The sequence below is a fragment of the Hylaeus volcanicus genome, chromosome 6, assembly GCF_026283585.1.
Source record: "Hylaeus volcanicus isolate JK05 chromosome 6, UHH_iyHylVolc1.0_haploid, whole genome shotgun sequence".
NCBI classification, from domain to species: domain Eukaryota; kingdom Metazoa; phylum Arthropoda; class Insecta; order Hymenoptera; family Colletidae; genus Hylaeus; species Hylaeus volcanicus.
This window is the reverse complement of record NC_071981.1, coordinates 15,783,019-15,801,064: the sequence shown is the minus strand read 5'-3', so window position 1 is coordinate 15,801,064 and position 18,046 is coordinate 15,783,019. Positions and strand designations below refer to the sequence as shown.

At 44.3% G+C, this 18,046-nt stretch overlaps 2 protein-coding genes across 2 annotated transcripts in view; one reads left to right on the top strand and one right to left on the bottom strand.

Moving 5' to 3' along the window:
• Window positions 1-2,715: 2,715 nt before the first annotated feature.
• Window positions 2,716-5,093, top strand: LOC128878549 (galactose mutarotase-like). Its single transcript, XM_054126835.1, has 7 exons — window positions 2,716-2,813; window positions 3,182-3,312; window positions 3,435-3,628; window positions 3,773-3,946; window positions 4,087-4,328; window positions 4,531-4,627; window positions 4,763-5,093. The coding sequence occupies exons 1-7, from the start codon at window positions 2,716-2,718 to the stop codon at window positions 4,943-4,945; spliced, it is 1,119 nt and encodes a 372-aa protein (XP_053982810.1). The 3' UTR covers window positions 4,946-5,093.
• Window positions 5,094-5,228: 135 nt separating this feature from the next.
• LOC128878421 (fibrillin-2-like) overlaps window positions 5,229-18,046 on the bottom strand; it is a 35,789-nt gene continuing 22,971 nt past the window's right edge. The window contains exons 19-43 of the mRNA XM_054126618.1: window positions 17,410-17,751; window positions 17,144-17,269; window positions 16,680-17,013; window positions 16,361-16,527; window positions 15,735-16,063; window positions 15,065-15,491; window positions 14,291-14,644; window positions 13,748-13,861; window positions 13,513-13,671; window positions 13,213-13,427; window positions 12,703-13,060; window positions 12,377-12,522; window positions 12,152-12,260; window positions 11,756-12,034; window positions 10,733-11,158; window positions 9,864-10,112; window positions 9,593-9,796; window positions 9,391-9,516; window positions 8,697-8,936; window positions 8,443-8,615; window positions 7,912-8,106; window positions 7,486-7,590; window positions 7,223-7,375; window positions 6,908-7,111; window positions 5,229-6,664 (exon numbers count right to left, since the gene is read on the bottom strand). Of these exons, the coding sequence (XP_053982593.1) occupies window positions 6,443-6,664; window positions 6,908-7,111; window positions 7,223-7,375; window positions 7,486-7,590; window positions 7,912-8,106; window positions 8,443-8,615; window positions 8,697-8,936; window positions 9,391-9,516; window positions 9,593-9,796; window positions 9,864-10,112; window positions 10,733-11,158; window positions 11,756-12,034; window positions 12,152-12,260; window positions 12,377-12,522; window positions 12,703-13,060; window positions 13,213-13,427; window positions 13,513-13,671; window positions 13,748-13,861; window positions 14,291-14,644; window positions 15,065-15,491; window positions 15,735-16,063; window positions 16,361-16,527; window positions 16,680-17,013; window positions 17,144-17,269; window positions 17,410-17,751 (5,756 nt within the window). The 3' untranslated portion in view covers window positions 5,229-6,442. The remainder of the gene's footprint in view (window positions 6,665-6,907; window positions 7,112-7,222; window positions 7,376-7,485; window positions 7,591-7,911; window positions 8,107-8,442; window positions 8,616-8,696; window positions 8,937-9,390; window positions 9,517-9,592; window positions 9,797-9,863; window positions 10,113-10,732; window positions 11,159-11,755; window positions 12,035-12,151; window positions 12,261-12,376; window positions 12,523-12,702; window positions 13,061-13,212; window positions 13,428-13,512; window positions 13,672-13,747; window positions 13,862-14,290; window positions 14,645-15,064; window positions 15,492-15,734; window positions 16,064-16,360; window positions 16,528-16,679; window positions 17,014-17,143; window positions 17,270-17,409; window positions 17,752-18,046) is intronic.

Below are 18,046 nucleotides of genomic sequence, written 5' to 3'. Positions count from 1 at the left end.
GGATGAGAGAGGGGGCAGCGAATCGAGAGGCTCGGGGGTGGCGAAAGGGGCAAACGTAGACCGACGTAGACGCAATTAATGCAGAAACGGGGCGCGGACGTCGAGGGGGGTTGTCGAGGAGGGCATCGGCACTACGCCGCGCCGTGAGACGTAATGACTAATTGAGATTGGAAAAGAGGAGGGAATAATGCGATCCGGGTGGTCACGGTAAAACGCACTTTTTCTTTCCTCCTTCGTCCTTTCGTTCCCTTCTCTTCCTCCTGGCACCCCTCTCATACCCTTCTTTCGTGTCGATTACAAAGGATCTCTCGCCTGCAGGCACACCAATGGAATTACGGGCTACGCTGTCGCGCCGGTAGACTCCCGGTTCGGATCCCCGGCACGATTTTAATGCAATCGATTTATCGAGGCGCTCTTCGGCCGTCTCGAGTACGGACAGATTTATCAATTTCTTCCGTCCGTTTTTCGGACGGCGGGCATTTGCACGGTGACGCGGCAACGTTCGCGAAGCTAGGTTTCGTTTGAATCCTTCGGAACGTTCGAGCAGGGATGCATTTGGGTGGACATTTCGGAGGATCGTACCTGGTTGAAATTTTTTTCTCTCCAAGTGATCCTTGAGTGGTGATAGATGGGTTTTTCTAAACACCCCGTGCAGTTTCCATCTGAATGGATCCCCTTCGCAGTGGGTTCAGCAATTAACATCTATCGGTAATTTGCCAAGCCTGACACCACGGAGTAATCCCATCTAGCTCTCTGTAGACTGGTAGAATTTTCAAGCTTCAGAATTTATGCGACTTCAGGGAACTCTAAAACTGAAAAACAACCGTAATCGGCGACCTCGTAATCCATCCCCCAAAACTGGCGACCATCAGCTATTTAGGTTCGTGGATGGTTCCACGGCGCATCCATCAGCAACGCGGACAATCGGGGCGCGTGTTGCGACACGATTTGTCACGATATCGCGGGAACGGTTCGCGGCATCGATATTGTGCCGCGCACAATCCGCATCCAAGAGCGAAACAACGGGGCAAGTAAGCGGAGTAGGAAGGAAGGAAGGAAGGAAGGAAGGAAGGAATGCAAAAGGAAAGGCAGGCGGGGGTGGGTTGTTGCGCGCGCGGAAGGGTGGTGCGGGCAAAGGCAACCGGAGTAACCAAGGCAAGAGGATCCCTCGCACAAGGCAGCCGTCGCGCGAGTGTTCTCCATTCGTCGGCGCTGGGCTCGTCGACATTAAGATAATTACTTTCCAGCAGGACGTGCGCGCCCATTGTCGCTGGTACCGCGGCAGAATGGCATTATGCATTGTCGCGAAGAAAGTGAGGGTGCGCGAGGCTGGCTGGTGGGGGAGGGCGCGAGGTGCCAGGGGGTGCAGCCCGTTGGTATACCTTAGCCCGTGGGTGGAGCATTATTCCGTCAGTTCCATGTTTCGCCATTGAAACCGGCGCGGGGGTTGCTTTCCGTTCCTCGGAGGAAGACCGAAGGGGTGGGCATCGTCGTCGATGTATCCAACGGCTTTCTCCTGGGCGACGCCATTAATGTAATTATTTCCACCGAGTGTTTCAGATGGCACGAAATGTTTCGCGGGAAATCGAGACTGATCAGCCCGGCTGCTGTGAAAAAGAATCACCGTCCGGAGGGATGCTCTTACGACTTCGTTCCTCTCCTTCCTCTGCCTCCTTCCTCTGACTCGACTTTCTTTCTTGCTCCTTTCGCCGCGCGTTCGCTCCTTCTTGACGCCAGGGGATGATTCGTCACAGCGGCGACGAAGCGTTAAAACGAGACACGCTTGTCGGATTTGTCTCGCTCGCTTACTACGGATGATAATACCCTGATTTCGTGTAATGGGTTTCGCTGTTGAATTGTTGCCTCTCGATTCTTGCCAGCGCCGCGGCCAGAAATGGCGGATTCTTCTTTGGGACCGATATCTATTTGAAACGGCGCATTGTGAGCGCATGCGAGAGACTCTTTTTCGGTTTGAATGGATTCGGGAAAAATATGGGGAATGTCGGAAGGCAGGGAAGTCATAGAAAATATACGTTTGCTGATATTATGTAAACGTTAAGTTGCTTCGATTTTTCCACCAATAACAAGCACCGTTGACACGGTGGACACTTTTCTTTCGAAACTATAAATCATAGACGTATGAAAATATAGACCAAGTCTTTGTACGAGGGGCAACTGAAAATCGCGGCAAGGGGAAACGTGTCCGATTTCTGTTTTTTCTAAAAATTGAAACTAATATTAACCATTCTGTAACAGTACTTTGGGTAAAAGATAATAGAAAAGACTGTAGCATTTTTAATATTATGCACATACAAGAATATATTAAATAACCAAAATAGTGTTACAGAATGGTTAATATTTGTTTCAATTTTTAGAAAAAACAGATTGTAGATCACTGATTATTAGTTACCCCTCGTATAAAGATCGGTCTACATCTTCATGTTTATTTCTTTATGTTTATTTCATATTTCTTTCATATGTCTATGCTATAAATTGCTATGGATGCGTTTGTTTCATCCGTTCCCTTTCTCGCGAAGTTGTTCCTCTTCGAGACAGGTGTTTGGATAACCTCTTTAGCATGATCGACGAACAAAATTCTTGTTGAAGCATTCTCGAGAATTCGAAAGAAAAAATAGAGATGCGAAGAAGATAAATTAATCGTGGAGGTTTAATTTGTGTGGAATAAGGTGTTAAAATTCTCATTTCTGCTGTACCATGTCCATACACGGTACCTTCATCGAGGAGGATGGTTTCGGGTTCGTACCCAGGCCTAATCGCCATAAGCACAATAGACCCTTCGAAGTCGTTAGAAGGTAAAACACTTACTTTAGGTATTAACAGTCAAATTAGAATATAAAGAGTTCTCCTGAAAAACATTAGGATATTATTATTTGCTCTGCGCGAGTATACTCGTGAAATTATTTTGTTCTTGTCGTGCTCAAGACGAGTTAAATCGCATTAGCTTTTTAAATAGGAAAGAGCTCAAGACGAGTTAACTCATTAACAATAAGCTCATGCGATTTAACTCGTCTTGAGCACGACAAGAACAAAATAATTTGACGAGTATACTCGCGCAGAGCACCGAAAAGGTTAAAGAACAAACTTCTAAAGTCCTCCTTGGAAAACTCTTTCTATTTCAATCGAAAATAGACTCCTCCATTTTTACGACTCCTTTCGTTAGATATACACTGACCAACAGTCATAAAGCATCGGTGCAATTGATATCCTGGGGCGCTGGTATCCAGTCCATTAAAATTCCAAATGAATCTGGCATTTTAGGTGACGTTGTATTAGGATTCGACGACATAGACGGTAATCTTCACTGTCTTCGTGTATTTATCACTCACAGTTTTGTCATCTTTTGACAAAATAACGAACAAATCACTTACTAAATCATCCTGGAGGATCCGTAATATTCGTGCAAATACAATCAGGATATTTGGAGAACAGGTACATAGGAAGCATAATCGGGCGAGTGGTGAATCGAATTTCAAATGGTCGCATGAGATTGAGCAATAGAAATTACTCCTTATCGATCAACGACAAGGACGGAGCTAGTCACTTCAACGGCGGTTTCTTTGCATTCGACAACGTTAACTGGCAGTCTCACGTACTGCACAAACACGTGGTGCGAGCATAATTTGTTATTATTAAATTCGAGTAAAATTGAACGTCCAATTAATTCCACTGTTCCGAATAGTTTCTTTCTTTGAATATATTACTCAAATGAAAATCCGTAGTTAGATATAGTCGCGGTATTCTGGTTGAACAGGTGATGTCTCACGTGAGCCATGCAAACAGTGAGGGATATCCAGGAAACATGTTGACACAGGTTAAATACTCCTGGACGGATGATAACCAGCTTCGTATTAACATTCGTGCAACGGCGACTCAGCCAACACCTGCCAACATCACTACCAATTGCTTGATGAATCTTGCTGGACACGTTAGAATCTATACATTTATAAATATCGAATAATTGATAAGATCGTGCCTTGTCATATTTGTCGAATTTATAGCGTTAGAGTTGCTGCAATTCGGAAGTATCAAATTTAATTTTTAAACGGATTGTTGTAATTGCTGCAGGCCACCGGTCCTAATGAATTGAAAAAGCACGTGGTGTCGATCAACGCTGGCAGTTGGACGTTCGCGGACATCAAAGACAATTTGCCGACAGGTGCTATATTTCCCGTCGACCGTACAGTATTCGACCTACGTTTACCGACTCAGTTAACCAGGAAACGGCTTTACAACGTACCGGGGGGTGGTTACAACCAGAACCTCTGCATCACCAGTCCCAGCTGCTGGTCTTATCGTTTCCACGCTAGGTACGTCGTTGAACGTTGGTTGGTAACTACATCTCGTTAACAGAAATCACAGTAAATTCTGGCTATCCCCAATTCATCGTAAACATTTCATATTTAATTTTTGCCCATTATATCGAGAACGTAGTAATTAATACAAAGCAGACCTTACCAATATTCATCCCTTGGCTTATGTTAATGGTGAATTTTTGATTTCCCTTCAAAGAGTTCTGCATCCTGCCTCGGGAAGAACTTTAGAAATATATTCCAATCAACCAGGTTTACAGTTCTCTACCGGAAACGATTTACCAGACCTCGATCACGTTTATCCACCCGACTTCGAGGATTATTGCGACAGTGGCGAGGACAATGTTAGATAACAAAATTTGATTGATATATTCGTGAACATTAGGAATTGATTTATTGAGTATAATTTACTGTAGGTGAAGAGCTTGGAGGAGCGTAGCGAAATTTGGGGAAAAGACGGTGTTCGTTATCGAAGGCACGGTGGATTTGTTTTATCGCCACAGAACTACCCTGACTCCGTCAATATAAGCGAGTTCCCTTCTAGCATACTTTACCCTGGCAAAGTTTACACCCACGACATAACGTACAAATTCGGCCTGCTCACAAAAATCTAGTTTTCCTAAGCGACTATTCTTAGACACTTTATACACTTTTACTAACATTTTCCCAAAAATGTTAAGACTCGTACTATTCCAGAGCTCTTTCAAACTATGGACCGAATTATTCTCAGGGGGTTGAAATTGTTTGGAGTCGAACAGGACTGTAGAAAAGATAAAACATATTATTCTATTTTACCTATCTATAACAACTTGTATATGTCTGTATAAAAATTATGAAATGAGAAAGGGCAAAAATGATGAGGTACATCGAGGTGAAAATTCGATCAACAAACAAGCAGATTTATAATACATATATTTGTGAACCATCTCGGCTGGAATAATCTTCGCATCCGCGCTAATTGTACAAAACTATCGATAATGATTTCTATTCACACATCTATCGTAACGGCTATCGCGTGCCTCACCCTGTGTTTGCTACTTAATGAGATAATTAAGGTCACACAACGTTCGCCGTTAATCAAATTGTACATACTATCGGGTCGATTAGAATCGCTATCCTTACATAATTCTCTTTATCGTCGCGAAGACACTCCGTTTCGACGGTATAACGAAAATTTTCAACCGTTCGGCGTGGTCTTCGAGAACCTGATGATTCTATTGTAATAAAAATCATGGTCCACGTTCTCCGCACCAGTCGGTATCGATTCGTTTCGTTACCAGCTAGTTGTTCATAAACGTTTATAAATATATAAAGCTATATCTGTGTATGTATACATTTCTCCATTTATCTTAGGCGTAATAAAAAAATTCATTTCTTTTTGTACATCCCTAGAGTGTTATTTCTACGTGTAATAATTCATATGTTATCAGCGGGCAGTAACTTATGGCAGACATTCAGAAGGCAGTATCAAGTTTCCACGTACTCGATTTCTTGGCACACATCGTTTAAAATCGTCCCCGAGCCGCTTCGATTTCGCGTTAACACGTTGCGTGGGTCATCGATGACCCGCGGGGAAAGTTCCACGCTGGCTATATTCATCGTTGAAGAGACATGGCGGTATAAATACTTGGTACTCTCTTTTCAAATGACGTGTAGCCAGCGTCTACGATAGAACTCTACCGAGAATGAACCTGTTAATACCCAACATGAAACTTCACAGGATATATCGTCCCCGTCGTAAAAGCTCGTGCGCCTCGAGGAACGTCAAGTGTCGACTAAGGTAGCTTAACAAAGAATCAAAGAAAATATAAAACACATAAGGCAAAGGCAGTGTTAAAGAAGAGTATCAGTTGCAGCAGTGCACGGCAACTACGTAAACGAGAGAGAGAAAAAAAAAAAAGAAACGCAATTATTTGGCAGTGAAACGACGCAAGTCTGGCTACAAATGAACACAAATTTAAAGCATTCGCGACTTTTCCGCATGATTGAATCCTCCTGGCCGTAATACTCGGCCCTCCATCTCGCTTTTCACGGGATTGTTTCTGTTTCGGTGTCTCGCGTGGCAATGAGAAAATTGACTAATGGAACCGATACATTCGAACCCCTAAACGTTACTCCGTCACTATTACGTGAACTCTGAGGGTGAGAGGCCTTTCCCAGACTTCGTTCTCCTCGGCGATGCCGTTTCTCGACCGTCCGTGAATAACCAATCGGAATTGGCCGGGTTCCTTCAATCGGCTGCGGAAATGGAGCGCCCAGATTCCGTGTTCCTTCACGATTTCGAAATGGTCGTCCTTGTCTCCTCGAGCTATCGTGTACTCTATCTCGTCGTTCTGAACAAAACCGATGGGAAATGGAGTTAGAAATTAGATTTGTTGCTCGATGTAAATAAATTGTTACGAAACGTTTTGTGTATTACAGTGACTAATCTGTTTAGTTTGTCTCGGTATTAAGGTGAAGTCGTTCCACGCATTTTGGAAGTTTTAGTAATATAAAATTTAAATTTAAAGGTATGGAACTCTGTTATGACTAGATACAGGTTTCTGTTTTGACTAGATAAAGACATTAAGAAGAACCTTGATAGCCGGCTGGAGCTTGATGATTCTCATCCTGTGCCTGGTCTGTCGCAAACTGATCTTCAGAACGAATTCCTCGCCGTGATGATGCCTCTTCGCAGACCTCGGTACTCGTCTCTTCGCAATTTCGCTCCTATTTCCTATCATGATATCGTTTATCAACCTAATTCTCGCGCCTCTTCTGTGCCTTCCCTTGCCGTTGATCTGTGTTAGGAAAATTATTCATTGTTTCTTATTGATCGAATCTCAAATCGACCGATACAATGTTTCGAGGAACTAAATCTAAAAGAATAAGATAACGTTCAGACGAAGTACCTTGCAAGTGAAGCAACCCTCCGTCGATATCGTCTTATCGTCCGCCGGTGGTATGTGATAAGGATCTGGATTGATGACGAAGGTGGGCGCGTTGCTAATATCCTCCCCATAGCCTCCTTGCGATAGGGGTGTTATCGTTGATAGACAGTGGCCCTGATATTCGGAAATTAAAAAGCATTCAAACATTACTTCCTTCTTTTTTTTCTTGAATTTTTGGAGTTAAAAGTCCTGACTCGAAGGAGTCGAGAGTTTCGATCACTCACCTGTCCAATTCGCTGATATCCAGTGGGACATCCACAAATAAATCCGTTCGGACCGTTGGGGGTGCATCCAAACGCACAGGGACTTCCAACGCACCCGGCGCTCACCTGAAACCATTAAATGTATCTAATAATTGTACAGTTATCCACGAACAACAGATAAATGTCCTCGAAATATATTTAGATCAATAATCTTAATGAATTCTCTAAAGCGAAATTAAATCGACTGACAAGTGCAATTTCAATTTTCATAAATTTATTACTCCGAAACTAAGGCATAGTCAGTTAAACGCCGGGACACGTATGTCTTTTTTTCACCTCCAGAGTAATCAAAAAAATTGGCATCGAAATCCCAGGATGAGTTATCAGAGCTTACCCTTGAGTTGTACTATGAGTTATACTATGTCAGCGAGACTTTAGAACCATTACCTGAATGCACATTTGCACTTTAGGATCGAACTGGTAGCCATCGGGACAACCACATTTGAAGCTACCAATCGTGTTGATGCAGGTATTGTCTCCACAGGGGGATGTATTGCATTCGTTCTCGTCGATGCACTGATTGTAGTAGAGATGTTGGACGAACCCGTCGGGACAACCGCAGCGATAGCTTCCCATGTAGTTCTATATTTAATGGTATGAAAGAAAGCGTCAGTTATACAAAGCTCGTATTGCACGTGGGAGGACTGGATCAACGAGCACTCGCTATTAATTAAATGAAGTAGATTTAACGACGTTAATAAAATCAATTATTTTTTACAGTTACAATAACGTAAGATCAGTAGCGCATCAGATCACGTGCCCGTGCATCCGTGATTAAATTTCTATGTATATTGGTCATTACGTCTTTACGAGTTACCAATTGATTAGCGAGGGTTTCGCGATGAAAATGAATTCAAAACGTGCTTTCGAATTTTTTTTAAAAATTACTTTCTGCCAAAGGCTTTCGCTACAATTTACCTGACAACCGTGTTCACAGGATGTGTCATCGGCACATTCGTTCTGATCGACGCAATATCTGCCGGTCTGATCGAGCTTGAATCCTCTCGGGCAGATACACCGAAAACTGCCCAGTGTGTTGACGCAAGTGCCAGGTTTCGGACAGGTCCCATGCTGTTCGCACTCGTTAATATCTAGATAAATAAAATAATTATACGTCACTTTAGGATGATGTTCTTGGGTATCGCAGGTATTAATTTGTGGCAACCACGAACCGTGACAAGTGTCGCCGTCTTGATTGTAACCCTCTTGGCAGCCGCAAGTGTAACTGCCTTGAGTGTTCACGCAGTTCTGTTGGCACAGATGATTGCCAGTCGCGCATTCGTCCAAATCTCTACAGCTGACACCGTCAGGATTCAGGATGAAACCAGCTGGACAGGAACAGGTGAAACTTCCTTCGGTGTTCTGGCAATTGTACTTGCAGGGCTTCGGAGTGACCTCGCATTCGTTTATGTCTGCAATTCGAAATTGTTGTTATCGTATAGAATAGGCTTCACTTTGTTTGCTATAATTTACTCTTCAGTTTTGGAAGAATATGGACTTCGTTCTAGGAACCTTCTACTAGCAGGATACATTTATTCTTTTTATGTATGCTATACAGACACTGCATAAGTTTCTCGGAAGACCTCGATTTTAACCCTTTAGTTACTGAATTTCTCAAAAATGTTTAAGATCTAGGCGTCCATCAAGCTTCCAAAAGAGAAAAAGCTTCTGCTGCCATCCAACAATTAAAAACGAACTTCATAGAAGTGGACTTGAAAGTCACAATAGGTTTCAAAGCGTTTAAATTAATACACGAGAAGACTTATAAGCCAGTAAATAAAGGGTTAAGGATACTTCAGGCAGTCAACTGATTTTGTTCTGACTGTAACTATGGAATATTCGAATATCCATGAATGAAACACTCGCCAACGCATTTAGATCCGGACTTGTCAGCCTTGTAGCCCTTATTGCAAACGCATCTGTAGGAGCCAAGCGTATTGATGCACAGTCCGTTGCTGCACAAGTCAGGAATCGTCTTGCATTCGTCGATATCTGAAACAAAATGTTCCGTTGGTTGCATCAATCCGAAACTCGTAAAAATTAACAAGTCCCAAGAAGACTCGAGTACCTTGACCGTCCACTGAGAAACCTTTGTCCAAGCACAGTTCGTTATAGTTCTCGGAGTCCTTGGTGGGACAAATTTCGCAATGAGGTCCCCAAGCAGCGCCCATCGTGCAGCAACAGTCTGCCTTCGTCACCGTTTTCAAGTCCGAGGTCCTAGCTGTGCACCTACCACCGATGGTTTGCAGGAAACAGTAACCCACCCTGCGATCTAGAAGAGGATCGAGAGTCTCGGATCATTTTTAATCGGTCGCCCATCTTTATCGCTGGCTAATCACCTATGCAAGATTTTCCATCGGGGCTCTGTTGGAAGCCGTCGTAGCAGAGGCACTGATAACTGCCCTCCACGTTCACGCAACGACCGTTTCGACACAGGCCAGAGTTGATCGCGCACTCGTTGATGTCCTTGCACTCGTCGGTCATGCCAATTTGCTGGTAGCCCGGCGGACAGATGCACATGAAGGAGCCTATGAGGTTCTTGCACTGGTACTTGCAGTTGTTCGCTGGCGTGGCGCACTCGTCCACGTCTGCAAGGATAATCAAAGGATCATTTGATCGCAATGCCTAGTTGGATTCAGAAGAACGACTTAACCATTTAACCCGTAACAACGTGTGAGACGTTTACTTACTACAGGTGGATACAGGTGGATTAATTGGAATCATATTATCAAACTCATCAATTGATATCATTTTACGTGATACATACTATGTTATTGCTCTCTTTCATTATGTTTTATCTATAAGAGCAGTATTTGCTATTGTAACGAGATTTATTTATCGATTCCCAATTTTTACTGGATCTACGATAAATTTTTATTTATTATATATCCAATATTTTTAAATATTTAGTCGAGTAAATTTAATTTTCCTAGGATTATTAGGTACACCACGTCGATACTATGAGACTCGTGGTACAGAATTCGAGTCAAAGATAAAAAGGAACACGAGTCAGGCGCGTCGTATGAGCAAGGAATTTAATCCTTGATTATGGCACGCACGATCCCTCAGTCTGAGGGCCTCAATAAATCGTAGGTCAAAGGGTTAACTTCGGTAAGCGTGTCTTGTGGTGAAAAGTGCGAATAACCACTCCGAAATTTGAATAAATCGATCAAATCACAGTAGAGTGATCATCGCACGCACATCGTACCTATGCAGTGCCTCGCATCAGGAGCCAGAGTGTACCCGTAAGGGCAAATACACCTGAAGGAACCAGGCGCATTGTGGCACCTGAAAGCGCACTGGTTGCCGAGCTCCAGGCACTCGTTCACGTCCTCGCAGACCTGATTCACCCCTGGAGTGAAGCCCTCGTTGCAGAAGCACTCGAAGCCACCGTCGATGTTCGAGCAGGTTCCGTTGCCGCAAATGTTCTGGACGGTCTGGCACTCGTTGTTGTCGATGCAGTGTCTGCCACTCGCGTCCAGAACGTATCCCGTTGGGCACTCGCACCTGAAGGAACCGTCGGTGTTTATACACTCGCCGCCAGAGCAAGCGTCTGGCATAAAGAGACACTCGTTCAGGTCGATCCCAGTGTCGTCTCTGCCTGGACCCTCGGGGCACAGTCTTCTGAACTCCTCTGCAAGGAGATCATTTCTTAGCGAACATTTTTCTACTCGATACCAACCCTTCGCACTCGAGCCCTTTCTTTCTGGTATTTATTAGGACGTTGCATTGAAAGCCGCTGTTTATGTATATGTAGATTTTACCGCGAATACTGTAGACAGTGAAAGTCGTCGTATTTTATGAGTTGTTAAAAGCACACGAAACAGTCACCGTTATTGCCAACAATTGAAGCGTTTACACGATAATTTGATAGAGAAACGACCATCAATTGCATCAAATCGCCGAAAAGTGATCCTTCTCCACGACAATGCTCGGCCTCGTGTTGCTAGAACTGTAAAAGAAACACTAATGGACCTCCTAATATCAGCAATTCGAGATGCTTTGCTAAGCTTAATCAAGGTTACGTTTACCTCGCCGACAATCATTTTATCGACGCTTCGAAAAAGAAATTAAATTCCAAAGAGATGAAACCTAAACAAACATTATTGTTGTAACATATTGTTATTTACTGCGTCAAACCTAGCGGTGGCCGAAAGTCACCTCTTGAGTGCAAAGAGTAAAAGGAGTGGAAAGGCTTCGAAGTAATCCCTGTAAAGAACAAAATAATTACCGCTGTTATCGGGAGGGCATTGCTCGCAGTATCTTCCCCAAGCCTTCCCCATCGTACAGCAGCAATGTTTCTTCGTCATCCCGCCATTTCTGGGATAAGAGCAACGGCCTCGCGAGTAACTGTCGTAACACGATTCCTCCCTCACGTCGATGCAACGCATCGAATTTGGTTTGTCGCTGAGTTGGAAACCAACGGGACAGTCGCAAATGACTCCTCCATCCGTGTTGAGACAGCGGCCATTCTCGCAGATACCCGGGGTCTCCACGCATTCGTCAACGTCTGCGAGCATAAGGTTCATTTGTATACTCGAACGATTTTTTTGTAGAGCTTTTATGAGATTCTATGTGTTTTATGTGTTATTGTTTCTCTAATGTTTTATTTGGTTGGTTCACCTACCAACGCATTTCTTCCTGGTGTGGTCCAGCTCGTAACCAGGTGGACAGGTGCATATGTAGGATCCCATTAAATTTTGACACTTTCCTGGCGATGGACATAATCCAGGTATCTAACGCAAGTGTTAGTTTTAATTTCTAGTGATCTTGAAACACTCGATGCGTATCGATCAACAGAATTGACTTCAGTTTGAAATCTAACTAATTCATTTGGCAAGAGTTGACTTACCTCGTGACACTCGTCGATGTCCCTGCAATGTTGTCCATCTTGAGCCAGCACGTAACCATCAGCGCACTCGCAATTGAAGGCGCCGATCGTGTTTCGACATCTCCCGTTGCGACAGAGGAAGGGCATGATTCGACACTCGTCGATATCTATCTCAGAATTGATACAGAATGGTTCAAGTCACCTTTATAAATCCTAAGCGATTTCATTCGCGAAAAGATCTCGACTTAATTAAAGATTATATCTAATCCAACGAGGCCCGTTATATTATAGCTTTTTCCTTAAACTATCAGGCACCGAAAGTTCACCCGAAATTTTCGATAACTTACCAGCGCAATCATTGTTAGGACTAAGCTTGAAGCCCTGATAACAGATGCACTTGTACCCTCCGAGCGTGTTCACGCAGGTTCCATTGTTGCAGATGTTGGGATTCCGCTGACACTCGTCGACGTCCACGCAATTGTCCCTGTCCCGCGTGAGCGCGAAGCCAGAATGACAGACGCATTGGAAGCTGCCCTGCAAATTGTTGCAGGCGCCGTTGTTGCAGATCCCAGGTCTCTCGTAGCACTCGTCGATGTCGACGCAATCACGGTGACTCAATCCAAGCTTGTATCCGGCTGGACAGGTGCATTCGAAGTAGCCTTGCTTGTTTATGCACTGCGCGTTGCCGCTGCAGGGGTTGGGAATCTGTGAAAAGGATTTGAAAGATCACGAGAAGAACTTTCGATATTCTACGTTCAGAGACAAAAACTCATAATTCGTTGTATTAGCACACTAATATTGTACTTAGCGTCAAGAGTGGTTTCGACGATGCGCGACTCTAGCGGAAAGTTCTTTACCTGTAGACACTCGTTCTCGTCGATACACTGATGCGAGTCCTCATCGTACACGTAGCCTCGCTCGCACTGGCATTCGAAGCTGCCAGGTGTGTTCACGCAACGGCCATGCGTGCACATGGTCGGCATGAGGGAGCATTCGTCGATTTCCTCGGTGTGATTGGTTATAGGATTCATTATCTGGCCAGGTACCATGCCACATAAAATCTCGTGTTCGCCTGGAAGAAATTTCCACTCGTTCAATTACCATGGCATTTAAAAGTCGAGCTTCGTTCGTTTGGAAAAGGTATTATCTGTTCTTACGAGTCCTTTCGGCAGGACACTTCTCGCAAGGACTGCCCCAGGCAGCTCCCATGGAACAGCAACACAGCATCTTCGTTTGGGGATGCATCATGGGGTTGAAACATTCGCCAGACTCGTAGCCGAGGTAGCACGATTCCTTCCTCATGTCGACACACTCCTCTGATGAAATGGTCGATTATTAGTAATTTTCGGATACAGTAAAGACTTATAGTAAGTTCAAGGAAAGTTCACGTACTTCCTCCTGGCATTGCCATGTATCCTTCTGGGCACTCGCAGTGGTACTTTCCTTGGTCGTTGATGCAGTATCCCACGCCACATATGTGTGGGTGCAGGGCACACTCGTCGATGTCTGAAAGAAATGCAGGATACTAGAGATAAGCAGACTAATATTTTACTTTGTTATACTATGGTAATTTCTCAGAATATAATTCAAGATTCCGAGTCCACTTGAAGAATTGAGAATTGCCACGAAATATACTCAATTGAATATGGTGAATTTTTTATACTCTACTTCCAGTATCTCGATACTTTCACCCATGTGACTTGGAGCACCAGATATTCTATGGTAATTTCTCAAAATGTAATTCGAGAGTCCGAGTTCATTTGAATAATTCAGAATTAAACAAAGACTAAGTGAAGCAGCTGAGCAAAACCACGAAATTCACTCAATTAGAAATGGTGTATTTTCAATATTCTACTTCTATAATCTCGACACGTTCACCCATGTGACTCGGAGTACCACAGTTCTATCGATTAAAATGGTCCGATGGATCGTTACCAATGCAGCTGGTCTTGGTATCGTCCAAGATGAAGCCCTCGTTGCAGGAGCACATGAAGCTACCAAAAGTGTTGGTGCAGTGTCCGTTTTGGCAGATGTTCTCGTGTTCCTCGCACTCGTTGATGTCCTCCAGGATCACGGTGATCTGGTTAGGCCTGTACCCAGGCCCTCCAGGGCACAGCTCCTCGAATTCCTTCGTCCCAACTTGAGGACACTCCTCGCAGCGGTTGCCCCAGGCCTTTCCGATGCTGCAGCAACACGTCGCCTTCGTCACCGATGAGGACACGTCGAAGATGCATTGCGGTCTTCCAGTGCCGTGTTCATAACCGGTGAAACAGAACGACTCTCGCCTATCTGCAACACGGAGACATAAAAATCTTGATTGATTCTATTTTTAAGAAATCCAGTATTGAGATGTGACAGTCTGAGGTAGATGAGATTAAAGATTCGGAACACCACGATAATTATATTAGGTTGTCCAGAAAGTTCGTGCCAATTTCTAAGAAATAGGTGCCATTTTGTTCCATAACGTTTCCACCTTTTAAGGGATGTATGCATGTTATTTGTTTTCAACCACTTCGATATATTCAGACCTGTACCACCTACCAAAAATCGACATGGACTTTCCGGACAACCCAATACATGGTAACCGAAGATTAGAACAGTCTAGTCTGCTTTGCAAATATTTCTTCGTTCAAAGGGAGAATTTTGAACCTAGGTATCTGTAACGCCACTCAGACCCAGAAGAATCCGATATTCCGAAAGGCTACTCACCCACGCAAGCATTCCCAGCCTCGACCAGGTCGTAGTTAGGCGGACACTTGCACACGTACTTGCCCTGAGTGTTTATGCAAGTGCCATACTGACAGGATTGGGGATTCTCGCACTCGTCGATATCCGTGCAATTCCCTCCAGACCCGTCCAGCTTGTAGCCATCGTTGCACTCGCAACGGAACATGCCGAATATGTTCTCGCACCGGCCAAACACGCACAAGTTGTTGAACATTTCGCACTCGTTGATGTCCACGCAGGTCTGGTCGTTGTTTTCGTCCGGGTGCATGAAGCCCATCTCGCATTCGCAGCGGAACGAGCCAGGGTAGTTGAGGCAGTGGCCATTTTCGCAGAGGGTGTTGTCGTTCGCGCACTCGTCGATGTCCTTGCAATCGTAGCCGTCGCCTCTGAAGCCAGCGTCGCAGACGCACTGAAACAAATAGAAATCGTCTTTCGAATACAGGTGATCTTGTCGAATTTGATTCGTCGAGGAGTGTCATGAAGAATTGTAATCGAACGAAGCTGCAAGTTGAAGTGCAAGGAATAAATATATTTACGAAACCTCGTGTTTTTCGAAAACTGAGGATGATAAGGCACTTTGGCTTAAGAATCACCAAATGGGTATCGCAAAACGTACAACATTTTTTAATTTGTTCAACAGTGATATTCGCACCTTGAAGGATCCCTCCATGTTGATGCACTGAGCGTTGGAGTCGCAGCCTCCATTGTTCGTTAAACACTCGTTGACGTCTCTGCACTCGACCCCGTTGCCTATAAAGCCCTCGTGGCAGGTGCACTCGTACGAGCCTTGAGTGTTCTGGCACTCCGCGAACTCGCTGCAGGAGTACGCGTTCAGGAGACACTCGTCGTCGTCGGTGCAACCAGGACCTTGTTCCGGTTTCACGGAGTATCCTTCCTCGCAGCGACAGTTGAACGACCCGACTGTGTTGTAGCACTCGCCGTAACCACAAATGTTGGGTTGCGTTGTGCATTCGTCCACGTCTGACATAAAGATTCGTTAAAATATTAAAAGTGCTGATTATAAAACATAGAAGTGCAGTAGAATGTCCGAAATTGTCAGTTCTTTACTTCCTTGGTAAACATTGTTCGTATTAATTATATTTTTCCTTGTTTCACCGAGGACTTGTATTAGAATTAATAATTATTTAAAAAAAGAAACTCGTATTAATGTCGATAGTACTCACTGGCCTTTTTCCGCGAGGCATAAAAATTCATGAATATACTGCTGTGTTACACATTTATAATTTCTAAAGTACAATTGCATCGTGCTGCGTTTACCTATGCAGGATGCACCATCCCTCCCAGCCAGCAGACCATCGGTGCAGGTGCATATGTATCCACCAGGGATATTGCTGCATTTACCACCGTTGCAAATCCGTGGATTTTCTTTGCACTCGTCGACGTCTACGCAGGATCGACCGTCGAGGTTCAAGGCATAGCCAGTGCTGATGGTAAAAAAGATGGAAAATTATTTTTCATATTTTCCACGGTATCGGTGGCAACAAACAATGTTCAATGAATTATGAAACTCAAAAAGAAACGAACAATCTTCGTCAACGATCGTTTAACACATTTAACAATATCCGTAAAGCTTCACCTGCAGGAGCAAGAGAAACTGCCAGGCGTGTTCAAGCAGATGTCCTCGCAGCCTCCGTTCGCAGCCGCGCATTCGTTTATGTCTTCGCAGTGGGACTTCAATCCAGTTTGCTGGTAACCATCGTCGCATATGCACTGATACGTGCCCATCATGTTCTCGCAGACGCCATTCGAGCAAATCCCACTAGTCCTCGAACACTCGTCGATGTCCTTGCAGGACTGTTTGTCAGGGCCCAGCTCGTGGCCAGGTGGACACTGACACTTGAAGCTGCCCTCTGTATTCAGACAGGTACCTCCTAGGCATAATCCTGGAGTCTCCTCGCACTCGTTTATGTCTGAAAGTGTCATCCACGGATTATACCTCGTTAATTATCGCGTGGGTATTTACACTATTATTACACTCGTCGAAAGGTGAACATTGTCGTGTCGTAAAATTTATATTTTCATCCGAATCTCGTCACTCACCCATACAAATCTTCATTATATCGCTGCTGCGATAGCCGGGACTGCACTCGCACTGGAAATTCCCAGGTGTATTCCTGCAGGTGCCATTTCCACACACTCCATGCATGATCTCGCACTCGTCGATATCTGCACACGAATAAACGTATCTATTAGTCGTTCTCGATTGAAGTTTGACAGGTTCGTAAAGATATATGAAAAATCGGATAAATCGAGGGTTGTTGCAATTTTTATTTTGAAAATCACAGTGAAAACTTTCGACGGCTCACCGTTGCACTTGATTCCATGTTCGTCCAACGCAAAGCCCTGGTTGCACTTGCAACTGTAACTGCCGACGGTATTCTTGCACCTTCCGTTCAGGCACATCCCAGGGAACTCGACGCATTCATTGATATCGAGTTTGTCGGTGAAACCATCCCCTCTTGGACACAATTCCGTGTGTGCGTGGCTGCCTGGCTTCGGACAGGACTCGCATCGTTCGCTACCCCACGCCCGACCAACCGAGCAGCAGCAGAGGCTCTTGGAAAACTGTCCTTCGATGGGATTCGAGCACTGCCCGTGACGGTACTCCATGAAACACGTCTCCTGCCTCGTGTCTATGCACGTGGAATCTGACGAAAATTGATAGAATCATGATGGAACAATATTTACAAAAATAATACATTTATCGAGTCTCTTTAGTTGTTGACAGTTTCGAAGGAAATACTTCGTAGGCCTTCCAGCGAAATCTGAAGAAAATTGATAGAATCATGATGGAACAATATTTATAAAAATAATAAATTTATCAAGTCTCTTTGATTACTAATAATTTCGAAGGAAATTCGTGCAATATTCAATGAGATCAAGCAGACTATTCTTTTGATCTTCAGGATATACAGAAACCGTGTTCTTTATAAATTAAATATT